Genomic DNA, 17,794 nt, shown 5'->3' with positions numbered 1-17,794 from the left:
GGCTCTTCCGTTCGACAATCTCTCCGGCATTGGAAGCATCATCTGTTTTCTCTTCGGTCACGCTCGGTTGATTTTTCTAGTCGGCACACTCATTTCCTCCATTACGCGCTGGCTCCATTACCCGCTGGCTGCTTCCCAAACAAACACACGTGCGGCTTGGCACTTGTGCTGTACGTAACAAGTCACGCGACGTGACGCTGCGGCTGTGATTGGTTTGGCTCTGCGCTACTTAATTTGGATTGGCTGACCTTTTTTTTTTTTTTTTTTTAAGAGTACAAGAGCGGCGAGGTCTATCGCGATAGCTTAATTTCTCTATCGAGTAAAAGTTATATCGCGATACATATCGTTATCGTTCTATCGCCCAGCTCTATACGCAGCTAATCAACGTCGTTGTGAGGCTATGACAGCGTCCTTATGTGCCGACTCTGGTGTTTTAGCTAGCAAAGCGGCGTGGCTGAAGCCACGTTAATGACAACGTGTACAACCATTGGAGATGTGATCAGGACAGACGGAACAATTGACGGAAAAAGTGTGGACTTTATACTAGTTTTTAAATTGTGTTGATAGGCCACGTAAAACCAGAGTTATGATTAAAAATATGCAATGTTTGGTTTCCTTCCTGATTACTATCGTTGTTTATGAAACTGCGTTTTATAAGGAAAACGCTCGAAAGCACTCTCCGCCTGTGAGCAAATACAAAACCAAAAAACCCCCAGCCTTTCCTATTGGTGGAAATATGTACCATGTCGACCAATCAAAAAATAATATGGTAACATGGCATTTAGTTGTTTAGGAATGGGGGGAAGTTTTAGGAGTGACGGCGGTGTTTTGAGATGTGAGAGATTTGCGACGTTTAGCACAAATCTTGTGTAGTTAGTGTGTAGTGTAGTCAATAGTTTTGTTGTGTGCGTCAGAACAATGAGTGTTACAGGAGTGATGCATCTCCTGTTGTCAGGCCTGCAGGTATCAGGCTTGTGATGTTCTCCTTTATCTCATAGTGGACAGAAATTATTTTTTGGAGTGGCACAAATGATTTGTGTGGCATCAAATTTGATGCAGAACAGCTGATTGTTCTGTAAATAGTTTGAAATATTTATTTAAAAAAAAAAACGCCTTGGCTGCATTTTTAGGTAAACAGCTGCAAAAAACTTTGTTTGCATAACTCAGTTAGTTTTTTGAAGAAGTAACTACATAATTAATTGCCCAACATTGGTCATTATATACTGTATTTTGCAGACAGAGTTACAGGACTCTCTCCCAGACCACAGACTAACAACAGTATTGTAGAAATTCATTTCACCGAAACAATAACGTGGCGCACAGTGTGACGTCAAAAAATGCGCACACCTTTGACGCTGCGTTTTCTCCGTTTTTCTAGTCCACACGTAAATGCAAAAACGGAGTTTTCAAAAATATCCACCCTGGGCGGAGTTTTCAAAAATCTTCGTTTTCAGTGACCAAAAACGCCGTTTATGTGTGGACGAAAGGTGCAAACGCATAGAAAAATCTGCGTTTTCAAAAATACCCGGGTACGTGTGGACGTAGCCGAGCATGCACCAGTTTATTGTATTTCCAGACTTGCTTTCGGCACAATTTACAGTGAACGCTACTCTGTTTTTTGTCATACTTGAAATAGCCGAAATACCTTCACACTACGGAACTTCTATGGCTCTTCCGTTCGACAATCTCTCCGGCATTGGAACCATCATCTGTTTTCTCTTCGGTCACGCTCGGTTGATTTTTTTCTAGTCGGCACACTCATTTCCTCCATTACCCGGGCGGTACGGTGGCTGGCTGCTTCCCAAACAAATACACATGTGCGGCTTGGCACTTGTGCCGTACGTAACAAGTCACGTGACGTGACGCTGCGGCTGTGATTGGTTTGGCTCTGCGCTACTTAATTTGGATTGGCTGTTCTCTTTTTTTATTTTTTTATTTATTTATTTTTAAGAGGACAAGAGCGGCGAGGTCTATCGCAATAGTTTAATTTTTCTATCGAGAAAAAGTTATATCTCAATACATATCGTTATCGTTCTATCGCCCAGCTCTACCCTTTGTTATCATGGCTGTGTGCTTAGGTTAGTTGGAAGATTAACCAGAGTGCTCTGGAGAAGGTTATTACCAAGGATGTTTCTGTGTTTTTCCCTTGAACATGGCTCGTCTTGCAGTTCCTGCTGCCAGAAAAGATCCCCACAGCGTGATGCTGCCACCACCATACTTCACTGTAGGGATGCTATTGACCAGGTGATGAGTGGTGCCTGGTTTCCTCCAGGCATGACGCTTGGCATTGAGGCCAGCGACTTTAGTCTTTGTTTCATCAGACCAGAGAATTTTGTTTATCATGGTCAGCGCGTCCTTTATGCCTTTTGCTGAACTCCAGCAGGGCTGTCATGTGCCTTATTTTGAAAAGTGATTAGTGGAGTGCTGCAGAAATGGTAGGCGTTCTGGAAGGTTTCCTCTCCTCACAGAGCAATGCTGGAGCTTGTTAGATTAGCCATCAGGCTTTGCACTAAGGTCCAGTATAATATGAATAAGGATAATTTTGAACTGTGAATCATAAAAAAAGCTAGGTGTGGTTTAAAAGAGAGATGTAAATTAGAATAAAGATTCACTTTAAACACCGGATCACTTACATTTTCCTTATATTTATGATAAACCACCAACATGCCTAACAAAATAACCCCACATCATACAAAATGTAGTGTTTTTGATCTTTGAGTTACAAAGTAACCAAGATAAACAGAATAATAAAAAAATGAAAAGCTGCTCTACTCACTGTGACGCTTCGATCAAAAGCTCAATTTCAGACCTCTTCAGCCTCATATAACATAAAAGATTTGAGACCTGGTGTCTTGATGAATTCCTGGCAGAGCGAAATATTTGTTAGACCCGCCACTGAAACAGAGTTTTATCAGAGCAGTTTTACAAACACACAGTAAGACTTTTAAATGCATCAGCTTTCATACAAGTTCTTATTAATGTAGTTCCCTGTCTTTTCCAGTGGGATGTAGCCATTTTCTGATCAATCCTCGTAACTGTCTTGCTCAGGTTAATAAACTCTTTTCCAGGTTCTTTGACTTTGTTCTGGTTTAGTCTAATCTAGAATCTGACTGAAATCGAAAACATACTGCTGCTGTCATGCTTGTATCCACTAGATACAACCCACAATCCATTTTTTATGTGACAGCAGAGTAGTTCATGACACCAGGACTTTGAGTTAAGTCAGCTGTCTGTTAGCTGAATTGGCTTCCCTTCAGAAGGTTCCCTTCTGAAAGTACATTGCATATCGCTCCCCCTTGCCCTTCACTGCCGTCCATCATATATAATGTGTCTGTCTGCAGAACCAGACACAACTGCCTGAAATATGTGTCCCTCCTGTGAGATAAACACTGTCATCTGTCATTGGTGGGAATGGAGGAAGTGACACTTTGATAGACAGCTACATTTCCTACAAGAAGTGTGTAGAGCGGACGGGGTTGATGCAAAGAGAAGAGAACAGCATATCCTCGTTATTACTACAATAAATTGATGATGAAAAACAGATGACAATTCATCTTGTCGTGTTTACTCGTTTTCTTTTATTAGTAAAAGCATATATGAGTTTTCATGCATTACATTGGGCCGACAGCCTTTAGGGATATACAACTTAATAAATGATGTGAGTGGAGAATATAGGCAACATTTCATTGTTGCTTGGCAAGCTTGCACGTTCCTGAACGTCTCAAATCTCTCATGCTTAATACTGTGAGTGTTGTTTTACAACTTGTACAAATCAGCTCTTTAAAACTGCACTTATTTGTTGTGAATCAAATATAAAGCAGCTGTGTGTTTGTAAGATATGATTTTTAGTCTGTGAAATGCTATGAAATGCTAAGAATTGTTTAGACCAAGCCCTGGCTTTGAAGAGAGATACTCGAGGGATGTGACATATAGACCCTGAAAGATATTATTATATGTTTATGCACTGCTAAACTGTCAACAACACCTACAGCTACCATAAAGAAGGATTGCCAGGCAGCTGTTTGAGGAATTTTCTGAACCACTACAGAAGTTTAAAGTTGCCACGCAAAAACGCCAAGTATTTGTCAGTAAATTCACAAACCTCACGCTGAGGAGAACAGCGAAAAACGTATTCTTTTATTTTAGATCTGGATCACTTGTATGTTTTGTTTGCAGATAAGAGAACATTCCAAAAGCCAGAAGCAAGTGCTGAAATCCCTTTTATGTGGTGCTCGATAACAAAAGTGTTTGCACAAGTAATTCTTTATGCACTCCACTGTTTATTTTAAGTGCTTAAAATTTCCAGCAGCATAATTGTCAAATACCTTGTTTTTTTGTATCTGTTAATTCTAGTGATCATGTAAAGCTGTGGTCCAATTTAATCCATGTTGTTTGACTCTGCAGGAATAAATATATATTGTTTTTCTGTTAGAAATGAGAGCATGCACCTCAAGGCTGAAATTTCATGTAGATATAAATGCATTAAAAAAATGGCATGTCTGTTATCGGTGTCTCAATACCGTTAGCTAGACTTTTCCAGGACAAAATAAAAAAGCCTGCATTTAAGATTTATTCAGTGTTTCTTCTCTATCCTGCAGAGAAAAGAAGATGTCCCGAACCAGTGCTCTGAAGGTCCTGGACCATGGAATGATTGGACCAGAGGGAACAGATAACTGCCATAAATTTGTGGACATCTTGGGGTTGCGAACAATCTTCCCGCTTTTCATGAAAACTCCTAAGAAGATGAGAAAAACTGGTGTTTCAGAGCGGGAGCATGAAGGTCAGTTACTAATTACAGCAGGTCAGCGAGGCTGTAATCTTGTTACCTTGTTTTGATCTCTTGGAGTAGAGTGACACGTTGGTTCAAGCAATGAAAAAGAAATTATTGCAACATTTCTAAACTGCGTAAAATCTAGGGGGACAAACTATTGATGGGATTGGACTGTTTTTGGTTTCATTTTCTCAGAGACATTATCAATACACTGGTGCCAATGTATTGACTTTTTCACTTTGTGTCAGTACTTCATGACTCCTCGTGGTGGCACTTTTCAAATGTCTACAAAGCACAGCGTTTGAGAGCAGGGAAAAGGCAAAAACCTGAAGAGATGCAGCCTTGAAATTGGTTAATGTTAGTTGCATAAAGTTTTTGCATTTTTCTTCTTCTTTGAGTTAAACAGACATTGTGATGTGTTAAAGATAATTGTTTTGAATAATGTTCAACATCACAGTGTTGCTGTATTGCGATTCTAGGTTTTAAATGGGCCCTGGGACTAAATGATAAAACACTGTAGCTTTAATGAACTCGGCTGCTCACAGAACTAAACAAACTGTGGTTCATTTTTAATTGTGACCATACCTGAAAAGACATGTCCCTCTTTAAACTTTTGTATGAGGGGCAGCAAGTCTCTTTTTAAAGTTATGGTGACTCTTCAGAATCAGAATACTTTATTAATCCCTAGGGAAATTATGTGGGTTACAGTTGCTCCAGTACACTAGCGTCAACAAAAACAAACTAGACTATTTGTCAACACAGTATGTTAAGATATGAGGACTGGCACAATATATACAAGTCACCGAGTAATAAATATTCAGGGTTTACAGATGTGATTCTAAACGAATATCAAGAAATTGACAGTTGTTGTTTTATATCTTCTCTTTGACCAAGATAGAAATTTAGGAGTAACATGGCCTTACAAACCCAACAGTGAGATCTTAAGAGATCCACAGCCTACAGCTCTTCAATGGGGTGTCACAGGGTCCCCAGGAAAAAAAATTGTAAATGTAAAATAATAAAATAAATATTCTTCTGTAGCAATAACAAAGTATAACATAAATTATTCTGTAGCAATTGCCGCAGAATATCCAGTAATGTCCCTGCCTACAATTAAACACATTCACTTACTGAAAATTAGAGGCATCTGCTGTGGCAGATGGGTGCAAACCTTTTACCACAAACTTAGTCACTGCTCGGTGACATTCGTCTATCCTGGCCTGAAAGGAGACGCTACCGGTAGACTGCAGCGACAACTGCCAGCATCTGAGCCAGACTCTGTCTGTCTCTCTCATCATGGTCACCTAAATGCACAGTAAAGGCAGGTTTTGTAATAAGGCAGATCGTGCTAACATAATATGCACTGTTTACCTGCCGCATTAACGGGAGAGGACATGCAAACGTTACCGCTGCTGCTGGGTTGAGATTCACGAGTCCGGAGCGGAATTAAAAACACGACATTCATTTAAGGTTATCACGTGTTTTGTGAGCAAATGCTTTTGCATATTCGTAGTGTTTCCTCCCTTAAATGAAGTATCTACTTTGCAAGTATTGCTAGTAAAGTATAACCTAACTTTTGAGCGTTTGAGCCGCCATGTTTCCTGCCAGGTAAATGACGCTCCGCAACATGGTGACGTCATTCGGGGCGACTGGAATTGATAAGGGAATCATTTGCAAAAATGGCAAACAATTCCAAGGAATGGAAACAGTGGGAACCGGTTCTCAACAAGAACCGTTTTTCGATACCCATCCCTACTTGTTTCTGCTCCTGTTTTCTAGTTTTCTGCAACGTCTAGTCACACTCATTTCCTGCAGGCGCTCCTCAGTCCTAATCTGCTCATGTATCATGGTTTGCTACCTCTTTGGCCTGTCAGTTTACACTATCAATCCAATCTTGATTGATTTTCCTGCCTGTGCTCTCGAACCTCTCTTGTCTCTGAGTGAGAGATAGGAAGCGCAAACGAGAGACGGCGAGAGAGACGTAGGTTCGTGTCATACACGACAAGTGAGTAAAAATGGAGAGGAGACTGAAGGAAGAGGAGGTAGACAGCTTGTCCATCTCTCTGCCCTTTGTTTGATTATCAACGACCGAGACGTAAAATCCTTCCTCTCCTTCTGTTCGTATTAATTAGGTTTCATATGTCAGCTGGGGCTTGCTTGCTCTGCAGAGAAGAACAAATTGTCTTCCATTGTGTCCCATTTTCACCCAGGGACTCAATAAATTAACCTTTGACCCCCTTGAAGAGCAGGACCAAGATAATAAAGCCCCCCCTCAGTGTGTTGAAGCCTCTGGCAGGGCAGACATACTCTTAAAAGACTAATGTGGAAATCCATCCCCAAGGTTCTCCCAGCCCTTGAATTTTGACAAATGTGGTCTTCATGGGTTTGTATTTGACAACATAAGCTGTGTTTGGAGATCAACAGTGTGATATGCAGTAATGATTAAAGAGGTCAAGCTCAGAATCAGAAAATGATGTTTTTAGGCCAAATCAAACCATGCTCAGTTGGGCTGATTTGTGGTCTTCAAGGGAAAAACTGGGGAATTACTACTGGTCCTTTTTATAGGCATCATTACATGACATTATATATATATATATATATATATATATATATATATATATATATATATATATATATATATATATATATATATATATATATATATATATATATATTTATTAGGGGTGCAACGATACACAAAATTCACGGTTCGGTTCGATACTTTGGTGTGGTGTTTTTCAGTCGGGCTACCAAAATCTATCTCTGCCCTGCCCGTCGGGCTATTGTAGGAAGGAAAAATATATGTCAATGCTTTTGCATTCTTTCGGAAATGTAGCTGGGTAATTATGTCATTGGCATCGGTGAGCCACTGTCAATATGTGACATATTGAAATCGCGTTTGAATTTGCGCTTGTTTTTTTGCTTTCACTTTGCAATCGTGCGAACTGTGTATAGAGAGCGACAGCACTGATCTGTGAGTGATGATAATTTGCGCACCAATTCCTCTGACATTGTCTTATTAATTGTTAGCTTACTATGCAAACATGACAAGTGAAATCTCCCGCAGCTTAAACATGTGAGAGGTTGATCGCGCAGAGAATCGCTGAGCTTATGTGAGTGCGTGTGTAAAAGCAGCAGGATATATATTTGACTACGATGACCTGGATGACTGAGAACCTTCACAGACAGATATATATTTTAGTTCTGCTGAGCCAAATAAGACAGGTCAAGGTGAAGAAGTGACAGCCAAAGAAAAGCTTACCACAAAACGGAGAAGTTATGACAAATCAGACTATAAGGCAAAAAGAAAGTGCAGCTTTATGGTTTCATGGACAAAATAATTTCTGTGGCTGCAATATGACGAGCTAAATAACCAGGGCTGCACATAAGTGGTCCGCAGGTGCGCATTCGCTGTCAAAATAAAAAACACGCACAAGGGTTAGGGTTAAATTTAAAAACTGTACTTTTGAGTTAAAATATATATTTATAATTTTAATAAATGACAAATTAAAAAGGCATGAACATTTTTTTTGTATCGAAAAAATATCGAACCGTGACACCAAAGTATCGAACCGAACCGAACCGTGAATTTTGTGTATCGTTGCACCCCTAATATATATATATATATATAATTTTTTTTTTTTTTTAAATCATAAATGCAGAACAGTTCCTACTGAAGGTGGAAGTAGGCAGGTGGAATTTATTACATATGCACTAAATGCATTTCTCTTAAATGTCAAGATTTTCAACTTCTCTTGTAAACTGCAAACTACAAAAATGTTCAAAAATATTACATTTTTGGATTTGGAGAGTTAAAATATTTTCCCTCCTATGGAATATATTCCTATGGAATGTGAGGTCTTTTAATTAAATGGGTGGCTGTGTCTCTGGAGGTGTCGCAAGCCATCCACTAATGCGAACGTGAGTGGTTTGATCCCTGGCTCCTTGAGTTTTGAAAGCATCGCTTGGAGTGGTAGCTATAGAGTGCTTAAACACATATATCAAAGTTCTGTATTAAATGTGTGTATGAATCAGTGAATGTTGCTTCTAGTAAAGAACATTTCAAAGCTCAGCGTGGAAAAGCCCTATAGAAGCCCCAGTTAATCTAACTTAATCTTCCATGTTTTTATCCAAAGCTACAAAGAGGATGGTTCACTCGAACAAATTTCTACATTTCTCTTAACAGTTCAAGATTTCTATTAATGATAAAGAGGAAAAGGTTATACCAGCAACACCAAAACACTGCACATATTTCCTGTCAGATATAAGCAACAGGCATACAATGAATTCAAAATTGTCTTTTAAGTGTTTTGTTTATTCTAATTTTTATGCAGCATTACACCAACTAGTAAATTACAAACTTTTTATTGAAACATTGTGTGTGTGTGTGTGTGTGTGTGTGTGTGTGGGGCACACCAGCTGCTTTAGCTGCCTTTTTACTTTACTTATATTTACTTTGTTGAACTTGTGTGGACAGCTGTTTGCCTCCACCACTGTGCATGAAGCAGACTAATTCTGATTTTGTGCATCTCTACTATTTTCTATTTTATTTTTTTTATTTATTTTTTTTTTCAAATACAAACATAATCATTGGGGGGAGGGGGACTCAAAATAACTTCGTAGAATCAATATAGTGCTCCTAGTTTGATATTTGGCACATGATTACTGTTATTATTCTCTGTGGTTACAAATGGGACCTGCGTAACTCTCCCAATCACGTCTGTATTGATTCGTCAAACAGCAATAGATGTAATGAGTTGCCTGTCACAATATAAGAGTGAACCCTCCTTCTCCGTAAGACTTCTAATTGAATATGGTGTGACTCAAGTGGTTCTCTGGAATAACATAACAGCGTAGATTAATTAACTATCATGCGCTTCAAACAGAAGTAATTAGGAAGTATGCACCTCGCTGTCCTTCTATCCACAGTCCCCTTGGTTACATTCACTCTATTAGTCTCTCTATCATAAACCTTTTTGTGAAGACTGATCCCTGTGAAATCCTTTTTGAAATTAGCATAGCCCAAATGACCAGGGATTGCCAGACCAAGTTAGCACACAGAATGGCATAATTAATAGGGCATTGTAAGTGACGAGAAAACACTGAAAAGACGCGGAAAAAAGAAAAACCCAAACAACAAATTACATTTCTGTGCTCATAAGTATTCTTGTCTCGACTCCGCCATTCACCTTGTTTTAGGGTCTCGGTTTATTGGTGTATGTACTCTGTCATTACCAGTGAAATGAGATTGTATGATGGAAATTGGTGGCAGCCGGTTGTTATATTTAGGTGGCTAATGATGTGAGCGAGTGCGGGAGGGAACAGAAGTAAACAACTAATTTACATGGTGAGGCACAATAGTCCTAGCTCTTTCTCCAGCTCCAACTCAGAAAAGTTTTTTTTTATTTTGTGTGTGCACTTGTGTGCATGTGCGTGTTTGTTTGGTGGTGAGAGAGGGAACAGAGGCCTTTGTGCATGATACATTTTGAATGCCACACAAACGCCTTCCAGTGCTGCGAACGGCCGTATCGCGACCCTTATTTTCTAATGACTGCACTACTATAGGTAATGAGTGAGACATGCTGCCAGAAAGAGACCAGAAGCACCATCATGTTTTATGGCTCTGCAGGTCTGCAAGATATACACGTTGTGGGTATAAAAGATGGAATAGACCATTTGATGGAAATGGCATCCCTTTATGAAAGCAACTCCACTCCTCCTCGTCCTCAAGAAGAGATTTCATTACAAAGACGAAACATCAAACTCTATCATCTTATTACTTTATCACAAGCATCTCTTCTCTGATATTAACAAATGAGATTTTTTTTTCTTAAAGCATGAATGCATAGTAAAATATATGACATTAGATAAGTGACTATAATGGAAAAACTTGGTTATCTAGATATTAAGATGAAACTTGTATATTTCGGGAAAAAAGCCCAGAATCAAATAGAAATCTCCTTTATTCATCCTTCTCCCAGCACAGACGTTTTAGGCATAGATTGGTATCAGTAACATTTTACAAGTATGATTGCAAACTGTGTTGTCGTAGTCGTGCTGTGTTAATCCTATTATTAGTGTATTTCAGAGGGAGAGATATGCTTTTAGAGCCTTGTGTAAAGACATATCTAATTAACATCTTCTTCATATTTGGTCTTTCCTCTGTAGGGGGATCATGTTTTATCTCTGTAAACTTTAACAAAATGTGCTGGGGTATATTAACTTGTACTGTATATAAACGGTTTATTTCAACAGACTGATCAGAAAGGGACTTGGACAACATTTAGGCGAAATGTATTACTTAGTAGTAGGGCTGGGCCATATTATACCGTTCACGATAATACCAGTACAATGTTAGGCAACAATAAGAAAATGAAATATCGCGATAGAATATGGGTAAAACGTGCATGCACAGTGCCTTTGTTTTCATACGCACATGGCCGAAAAAGCATGGCGGCAACGGAGAATGAGAAGGGAGAAAGCGGATCGTTGAGTGAGGATGAACCAGATTTGGTTTGTAAAAATGGTGCCACTTCAGTGATGTGGAACTGGTTTGGTGTTTGTCTGTCAGATACCCACTAAAGTACATTTCTTTTTGTAGAACATGCAAGCGGGCCGTCGTTATTGCCAAATTTGTCGGACTAAGGTGCTCGTAAATCTGGGAGTAATCTGTGTCCTAAACTCCCAACTCCCAAGGTCCCAAAGTCAAACGAACACTGCGGCATCACTGAGAGTTAAAAACTGTCTAAATTCTTTCATCTTTAATAAAGCAATCAGCATTGCTGCTTTACCAGGTTTAACTATGAAGTTTAACATCCAGGCATCAATGAAAACAGAATTTATTACATTTAACGGAGTTAGAAGTTAACAGGAAGTTAGCTCGCTATTTTCGCTAGTTACCTATGCATGATATACCATGTTCTGCTGAGAGGTTTCTGAAAAAATTCAAACGTACAGCTCTGCTATCACTTCCAGACAGGAAACTAAACAGCAGTGACGTTTGTAAGGTTACTGAGGTTGGGCTAGCTGGTATATAATGATGTGCTACGTGATCACTAGCGGCACAGCTATGTTAGCATAACATAAACAGTGAAGCTGGAGGATGAACACTAACACTTTTCCACTCAATAAAAGTTAACGTGAGGGTTCCTGACGGTTAGAGACAAATGCAATCGCATGGCAGGATGCTGTAAACGGACCAAACTTAAGTCAGGAGAACAACTGAGACAATCCATCCACAATACGAGGTTAGTCATTAATATACTGCAACAACATGGGAATAGAGCAGCTGTGATAGAATACAGCATTAATGAATCCATGGTACAGAAGTGGAGGAAGCAAGAAAAATGAGTTGAATAAAGTTTGATTTATCTGACTGCTTTGTTTTGCTTAATGTGCCTTATAATCCTGTGCACCTTATGGTCCGAAAAATACATATTAGACTTTTTTTATTTGGCACACTGCAGTTTAATGTTGCAAAGCACCTCTTTTTAACTTCAGTGGATATTATACATGGTTATGCTCAGGATATGTCAGCCCATTTCTACTGGAAATGGCTTTTGGTTAAACTTTCAGCAAGGAATTTGCATTTGCACTGTTAAATTTTTAAATAGCTTTAATGCATATAAAAAACAGCTGCTTGTTTAAGTGAAAATAAATGGATGGGGTTTTTTGCGCTGGTAAAGTTGTGGAGTTGTATTTTGTCTCGCATCAATTATATCGTCAGTTATATCGTTATCGCAAATTTTCAAATATATATTGTGATAAATATTTTTGGCCATATCGCCCTGCTCTACTTAGTAGTAGTAGCAAGTAATAAACTCAGCCGTTTCCAATGCACGGGTTGTTTGGTGCAACAAGGTGGAACAAATATATAATATACTAATATTATACCGTACAAAAAGCTTCTTTTTTTTGTTTTGTTTATAAGACCTATTGTAGTTTTTAGAAAATGATTGCTCTGCGGTCATATACTGTCTGTCAGAAATGGATTAATAGCATGGGTTAAAATGGGATTTGGCAGGTAGCTGTGAACCCTTGTTCTCTGGTGTAACCATGCAGCAAGGGAAAAAAATCACTTAGAAATAAGAGACGTAAATTGTATCGTGAGCTCTAGTTTATTTTCTTTGCATACAGGTTGTGACCAGCTGACCCATGCTGCTGTTGCTGCTTTAGGTTTTATTGCACTTTGTAAATTAGATAGTTTAACAAAATTTAAATTACTGTCTGCTACTCTTGATATAATCTGACATTTACCAAGAACACCAGAGCTTGCCCTGCATCGGTCCATGCAGTCTTCATCAGAATACTGCGCAATAACCAGTTTAGCCTGCACGAAAGTGTATTTTGATGCAACAAAACTGCTGTACTTCATTTTGTTTTTATGTTTTTCACTATATGAAAAAAATACATAAATTCAGCAACAGATCATCAATAAATCCTGGAGCTATTGTAAAAAAAAATCTCTAAATTTAGAACTTTACCCAACCTTTAGATTTTTAGCGTTTCAGATTTCACTGAGCAGTCCTTACCTCTGAAAATAATCTCACAGCTTCTTCTACGGTCCTCTCTTTTTAACACCTTTCTCTGTCTCTGAAAATGAATTATCACACATGAACATTTTTCCTTCCCTTCTGATCTTCTGTAGTTTTAGCCAGGCAACTTTATTGATATCTGGAGCATGAATACGTCAAAGTGATTACAAGAAGAAAGGATGTGTTGAAGACATAAGTTGACTGTGGGATGACATTACTTTCTAAGTACTGAACAAGCATCTTCATCCCATCAACTGTGAGCAACATACAAGTTGCAACACAGAGGTAAATAACTTTCTTGATAGTTTTCTTTAGGAAACTGCCTGTCAGATTAGACTACTAATTAACTGGGATTCCCATTCTGGATTGTTCCGTTCCACTTTAACACCTGTTTAGAAGCAATAAAAGTGCAACCTTAAAATTCTCTTATCTTACCTGGCGGAGCTGTCTGCGTGTGTCCAGTACAGTCAGATATTGATTTAACCTGACAGCTGCTTTTTTTTTCGTTGGAAAAAATGGTCTGAAATATGCATGCTGAGCAGACGTCAAGTGTCCTGCCACAAATTCCAACCTGGCAGCATCCTTGCTCAATTCCATTAGTAAAGGAACTCTTATTGTTTGCTACATCTCAGAAAGGACAACATTAGATGTCCCATACAAATTACATACAAATTGCTTCATTGCCTGTAGTTCATCTGTGATCATGGCTATTCTGACAAATATAGACTAGAACCAGATATACTTTGTATACAAAAACTGCTCCCATAAAGAAAAACTGTACTGTATAATGTGTTACAAAGTCTGAAAATCTTACTGAGAAACATAATGAATGAATCCGAAGATGTGAACTTGGGTCTCTTTCTCCAGACCTTATCCTCCAGAGGAACTTCTAAAAGCCTTTTACTCACCAAGTCCATTGCAAAAAAGTGATGCTAAATTCTGAATTTTTTGGATATGAACTTGCATTTTAGTGGAAAAAGAAAAGTCGAAATTTAGTGATGACAAGCTGGACCTGGTCTTTCTGCACAGAAAAAGGATGAAATGGAGATTCTGGGTTCATCCAATTCTCAAGACAAGCAAGCACCAGGGAGAATTTCATGGTTTGAGCCAAGATTTCAAGCTCTATCATGGCCGCTTTCGTACATATTTCAGGATCTCAGTTGGGCAGTTTGAGCTTTTGCTTTTAGAGTTGGGACCACATTTCAGACAGAAAAACAATTTTAGAGAGCCAATTGAGCCGAAGCAGCATCTATCTGTGTCTGAGGTAAAATAGTATTATTTTACTATTTGTATATCCAGTACCTGTGCGCATTTTGAGCTGCAAGCACAGTGGTCTGATTGGTCAGATCTGTTTATTCGCATCTGAAAATTCAAGCTTGGTTAAAAGAAAAACAAATGCCACAAAGTCTTCTATGGAAATTGTGCGGTTGGTGTGTACAGCTGTATTAAGAAGAATAATTTTAACTCACAAAATATTCAAACAGATTCTGCATGTCATGTGTGTTAAGTCATCAGGATGGCCTGCATTTTGTCAACAGGAGCATAAATAAACCTTAATTTTTGTCATTTCTGCCCACAAATCCATTTCTGCTTCCAAGAACATACTCTCAGATACCTGTTTATGTACTCATCTGAGGAACCGTGAAGATGCTAATTAAACAGATGACTGCTTCAATTATGACAAAAATAGGACAGAAACATTAGTTACTGTGGCAGCTGAAAACATCCAGGACTGCAAATTTCCACCCAAGTTCCCAAATTATCAGACTGTGTACCCACCAACAGGTATTGGAACAAGATGTATTATGCATTTCCTAGGGGCAATATGTAGATTAAGTTTTTAAACTTAGCCAAGCTAATGATAGCAAATTGATAGCAATGAAATAAATCAAACAAACAAAACCACAATTCATTCATGCTCCTTCAGGTACCTCCTGACAGTCTATCCTGTGGTGCTGAGAGGCTGATTGCTCTCCCTAGGGTGCTCTTAGTCCAGACTCAATCAGTCTATCATTTAGCTACCACCTATCTGTTCTTCTGTCATTCAGAATTACACCATGCTTCCTTTAACTGTCAATCAATAAATGAATCCAGGCCCCTCAGGGTTATTTGCATGTTAACTTAGTGCTATGGATCCCCTGGGGCAAGGCAAATGCAAATGATGAATGATTGGAGGAGGATGAGTGAATATTTGCAATTGGAATATTATGCATTGGGTAATGTGAGTGCAAATATTTCTAGGAATATTTGACAGGGACCTTGTTCACTGTTGTGAAGTAGTTTAACTTTACTCGAGGGTTTCGTGCATTACTTTTTGGAAGTGCAAACACTAACAGCAGTCTCGCGTTGTCTTATTGTCAGCAATGATGTAACTCTAACACGGTGAGGTAGGCTTTTCAGACGACATTGTTGCTTGACATTTATAACGGCAATATCCATTGATCTAGTGTTGTTTTTGAAGGACTGGGAGATATAGCCTACTCCCAGATTGCTAATGATCGGACAGGACAAAATGAGTTTAGCCACCTCTGGCTCTCAGCAACAAATGGCAGAGGAAAAGCTGATAGATCCTGGGGCAGCTATAGGTAGACTCCCTAACCTTAGGCATGAAGGCAGGGGCGCAGAGCCACCTTATAAAATTATTATAAGGATGGGGGACAAACTGCAGACAGGAACAGGACATAGATAAGTCATTCATAGCATGCAAATCACTCATTGTTTTCGCTGATGCCAAAGCCAGCAATAGGATGGGTGCATCCTCGCTTAATGGCGTGCCCTTGTTTCTTAACGAAAAGAACAGAGGACATTGTGCATTTTTGTGTGATGCGAACAGATCTGTCCGAACCTCTCCCACAGCTGTTGCACCATTTCTGAATTGGGTCTAAACTCCCGGTAGAGTTGATTCCCTCTAGAGAGCAGATCTGCCATGGTGTTCAACACACTGGGAATGTGTGTCGTGCGTAATGACAGGAGGTGTTTGCTGCTGCACGTAATCAGGCTGTGTGTCAGTCTGTGCAAAGTTACAGAGCAAGTTCCTCATGACGGTGTATATACGCACTGCTGTTATGTCTGTTTTAACTAAGATATGACAACTTTTCAGAAGCGGCAAAAAACACTTCAGCTAGAGCTGGGCGATATGAGATTTTTTCATATCACGATATGTTTTTTTCATTTCAGGCGATAACGATATCTATCACGATATAAGCCAAATAACTATATTTGTAAGATTTAAATGTGCCGTTGCTCACGAGTAAAATGTGAAATAATCAGCAGCTTGTTTTTATTTAAATATTTATTTCCCATAATAAGTTCAACAGGGTAGATGTACTTAAGGAACATGAGACTTTTTCAGATAGATAAAGGCAAATATTGCAAACTACACAAAAGGCAGCCGCTAAAGCGTTTAAGTTTCAAAATAGAACAAACCAAACAGACTAAATTGTCAATTCCACTTAGAAACAAAATATTAATTCTAAAAATAAATCTTAGTTTGTTTTACAGAAGAACAGACAAAACTGACTAACTTTTGTCAATATCAAATAAACTGAGAACTAAAAGGAAATTCTCAATCTCTCCTTGTTGTATAGCTTAGCTTTTCAAACAGTTTTAACAGTTACTTTAGTCTGACAAAAGCCGAATGACGAATTAGCGCTTCCATTCAGAGACTGAGGCTACGTCCACACGTACACGGGTATTTTTGAAAACGGAGATTTTCCGTTTTCGTTTTAAAAAATAATCCCGTCCACACATAAAGGGAGAAATGAAGGAAAACGCTGCTATGAACATGCCAAAGCAGCAGGTGGCGCTAGATTCCTAACCGTGCAGAAATGTTGGCCAATCAGAAGTCTAGAAGCCTCGGTGGGAAAAAGTAAACAAAGCTGGGGCATAGAAGCAGAACTGAGTCGTATGTGTGGAGGGACAGTAACTGTGTGTATATGTAAGCATTTAAACACTGCAGAGAGTAGAATTAACAGTATTGTAGAAATTCATTTCACCGAAACAATAACGTGGCGCACACCTTTGACGCTGCGTTTTCTCCGTTTTTCTAGTCCACACGTAAATGCAAAAACGGAGTTTTCAAAAATCTTCGTTTTCAGTGACCAAAAACGCCGTTTACGTGTGGACGAAAGGTGCAAAAGCATAGAAAAATCTGCGTTTTCAAAAATACCCGGGTACGTGTGGACGTAGCGCATGCACCAGTTTATTGTATTTCCAGTAGGGCTGAACGATTATGGAAAATAATCTAATTGCGATTTTTTTGCCCCAATATTGCAATTGCGATGCGATATGCGATTATTTTTTAAGGTCTTTGTCTTCTGTATTATTAAACAAAGACAAGCAATAGATCATATAGTATGGCCAATACTATATTACATTAATTTTAAACTGTTCTTTCCTGGAAGACAGACCTCTGTTATGATGACATGAGGTGATGCATGAATTGATGACTGACATTTTTATTTAACTTCTTCAATCACAACAGTATATT

The 17,794-nt window shown here is 38.9% G+C and overlaps 1 protein-coding gene across 1 annotated transcript in view; it reads left to right on the top strand.

Moving 5' to 3' along the window:
- Positions 1-17,794, top strand: part of ctnnbl1 (catenin, beta like 1) — a 78,452-nt gene that overhangs the window by 21,718 nt on the left and 38,940 nt on the right. The window contains exon 11 of the mRNA XM_086278335.1: positions 4,599-4,780. Coding sequence (XP_086134461.1) covers positions 4,599-4,780 — 182 coding nt within the window. The remainder of the gene's footprint in view (positions 1-4,598; positions 4,781-17,794) is intronic.

The sequence above is a fragment of the Aulonocara sp. 'chitande type north' Nkhata Bay genome, linkage group LG20 (assembly GCF_057382095.1).
Source record: "Aulonocara sp. 'chitande type north' Nkhata Bay isolate Kocher_YH1m ecotype deep benthic linkage group LG20, A_spYH_male_GT1.1, whole genome shotgun sequence".
Classification (NCBI taxonomy): domain Eukaryota; kingdom Metazoa; phylum Chordata; class Actinopteri; order Cichliformes; family Cichlidae; genus Aulonocara; species Aulonocara sp. 'chitande type north' Nkhata Bay.
The sequence above is the reverse complement of the archived record's forward strand: the minus strand, read 5'-3'. Positions and strand labels throughout refer to the sequence as shown.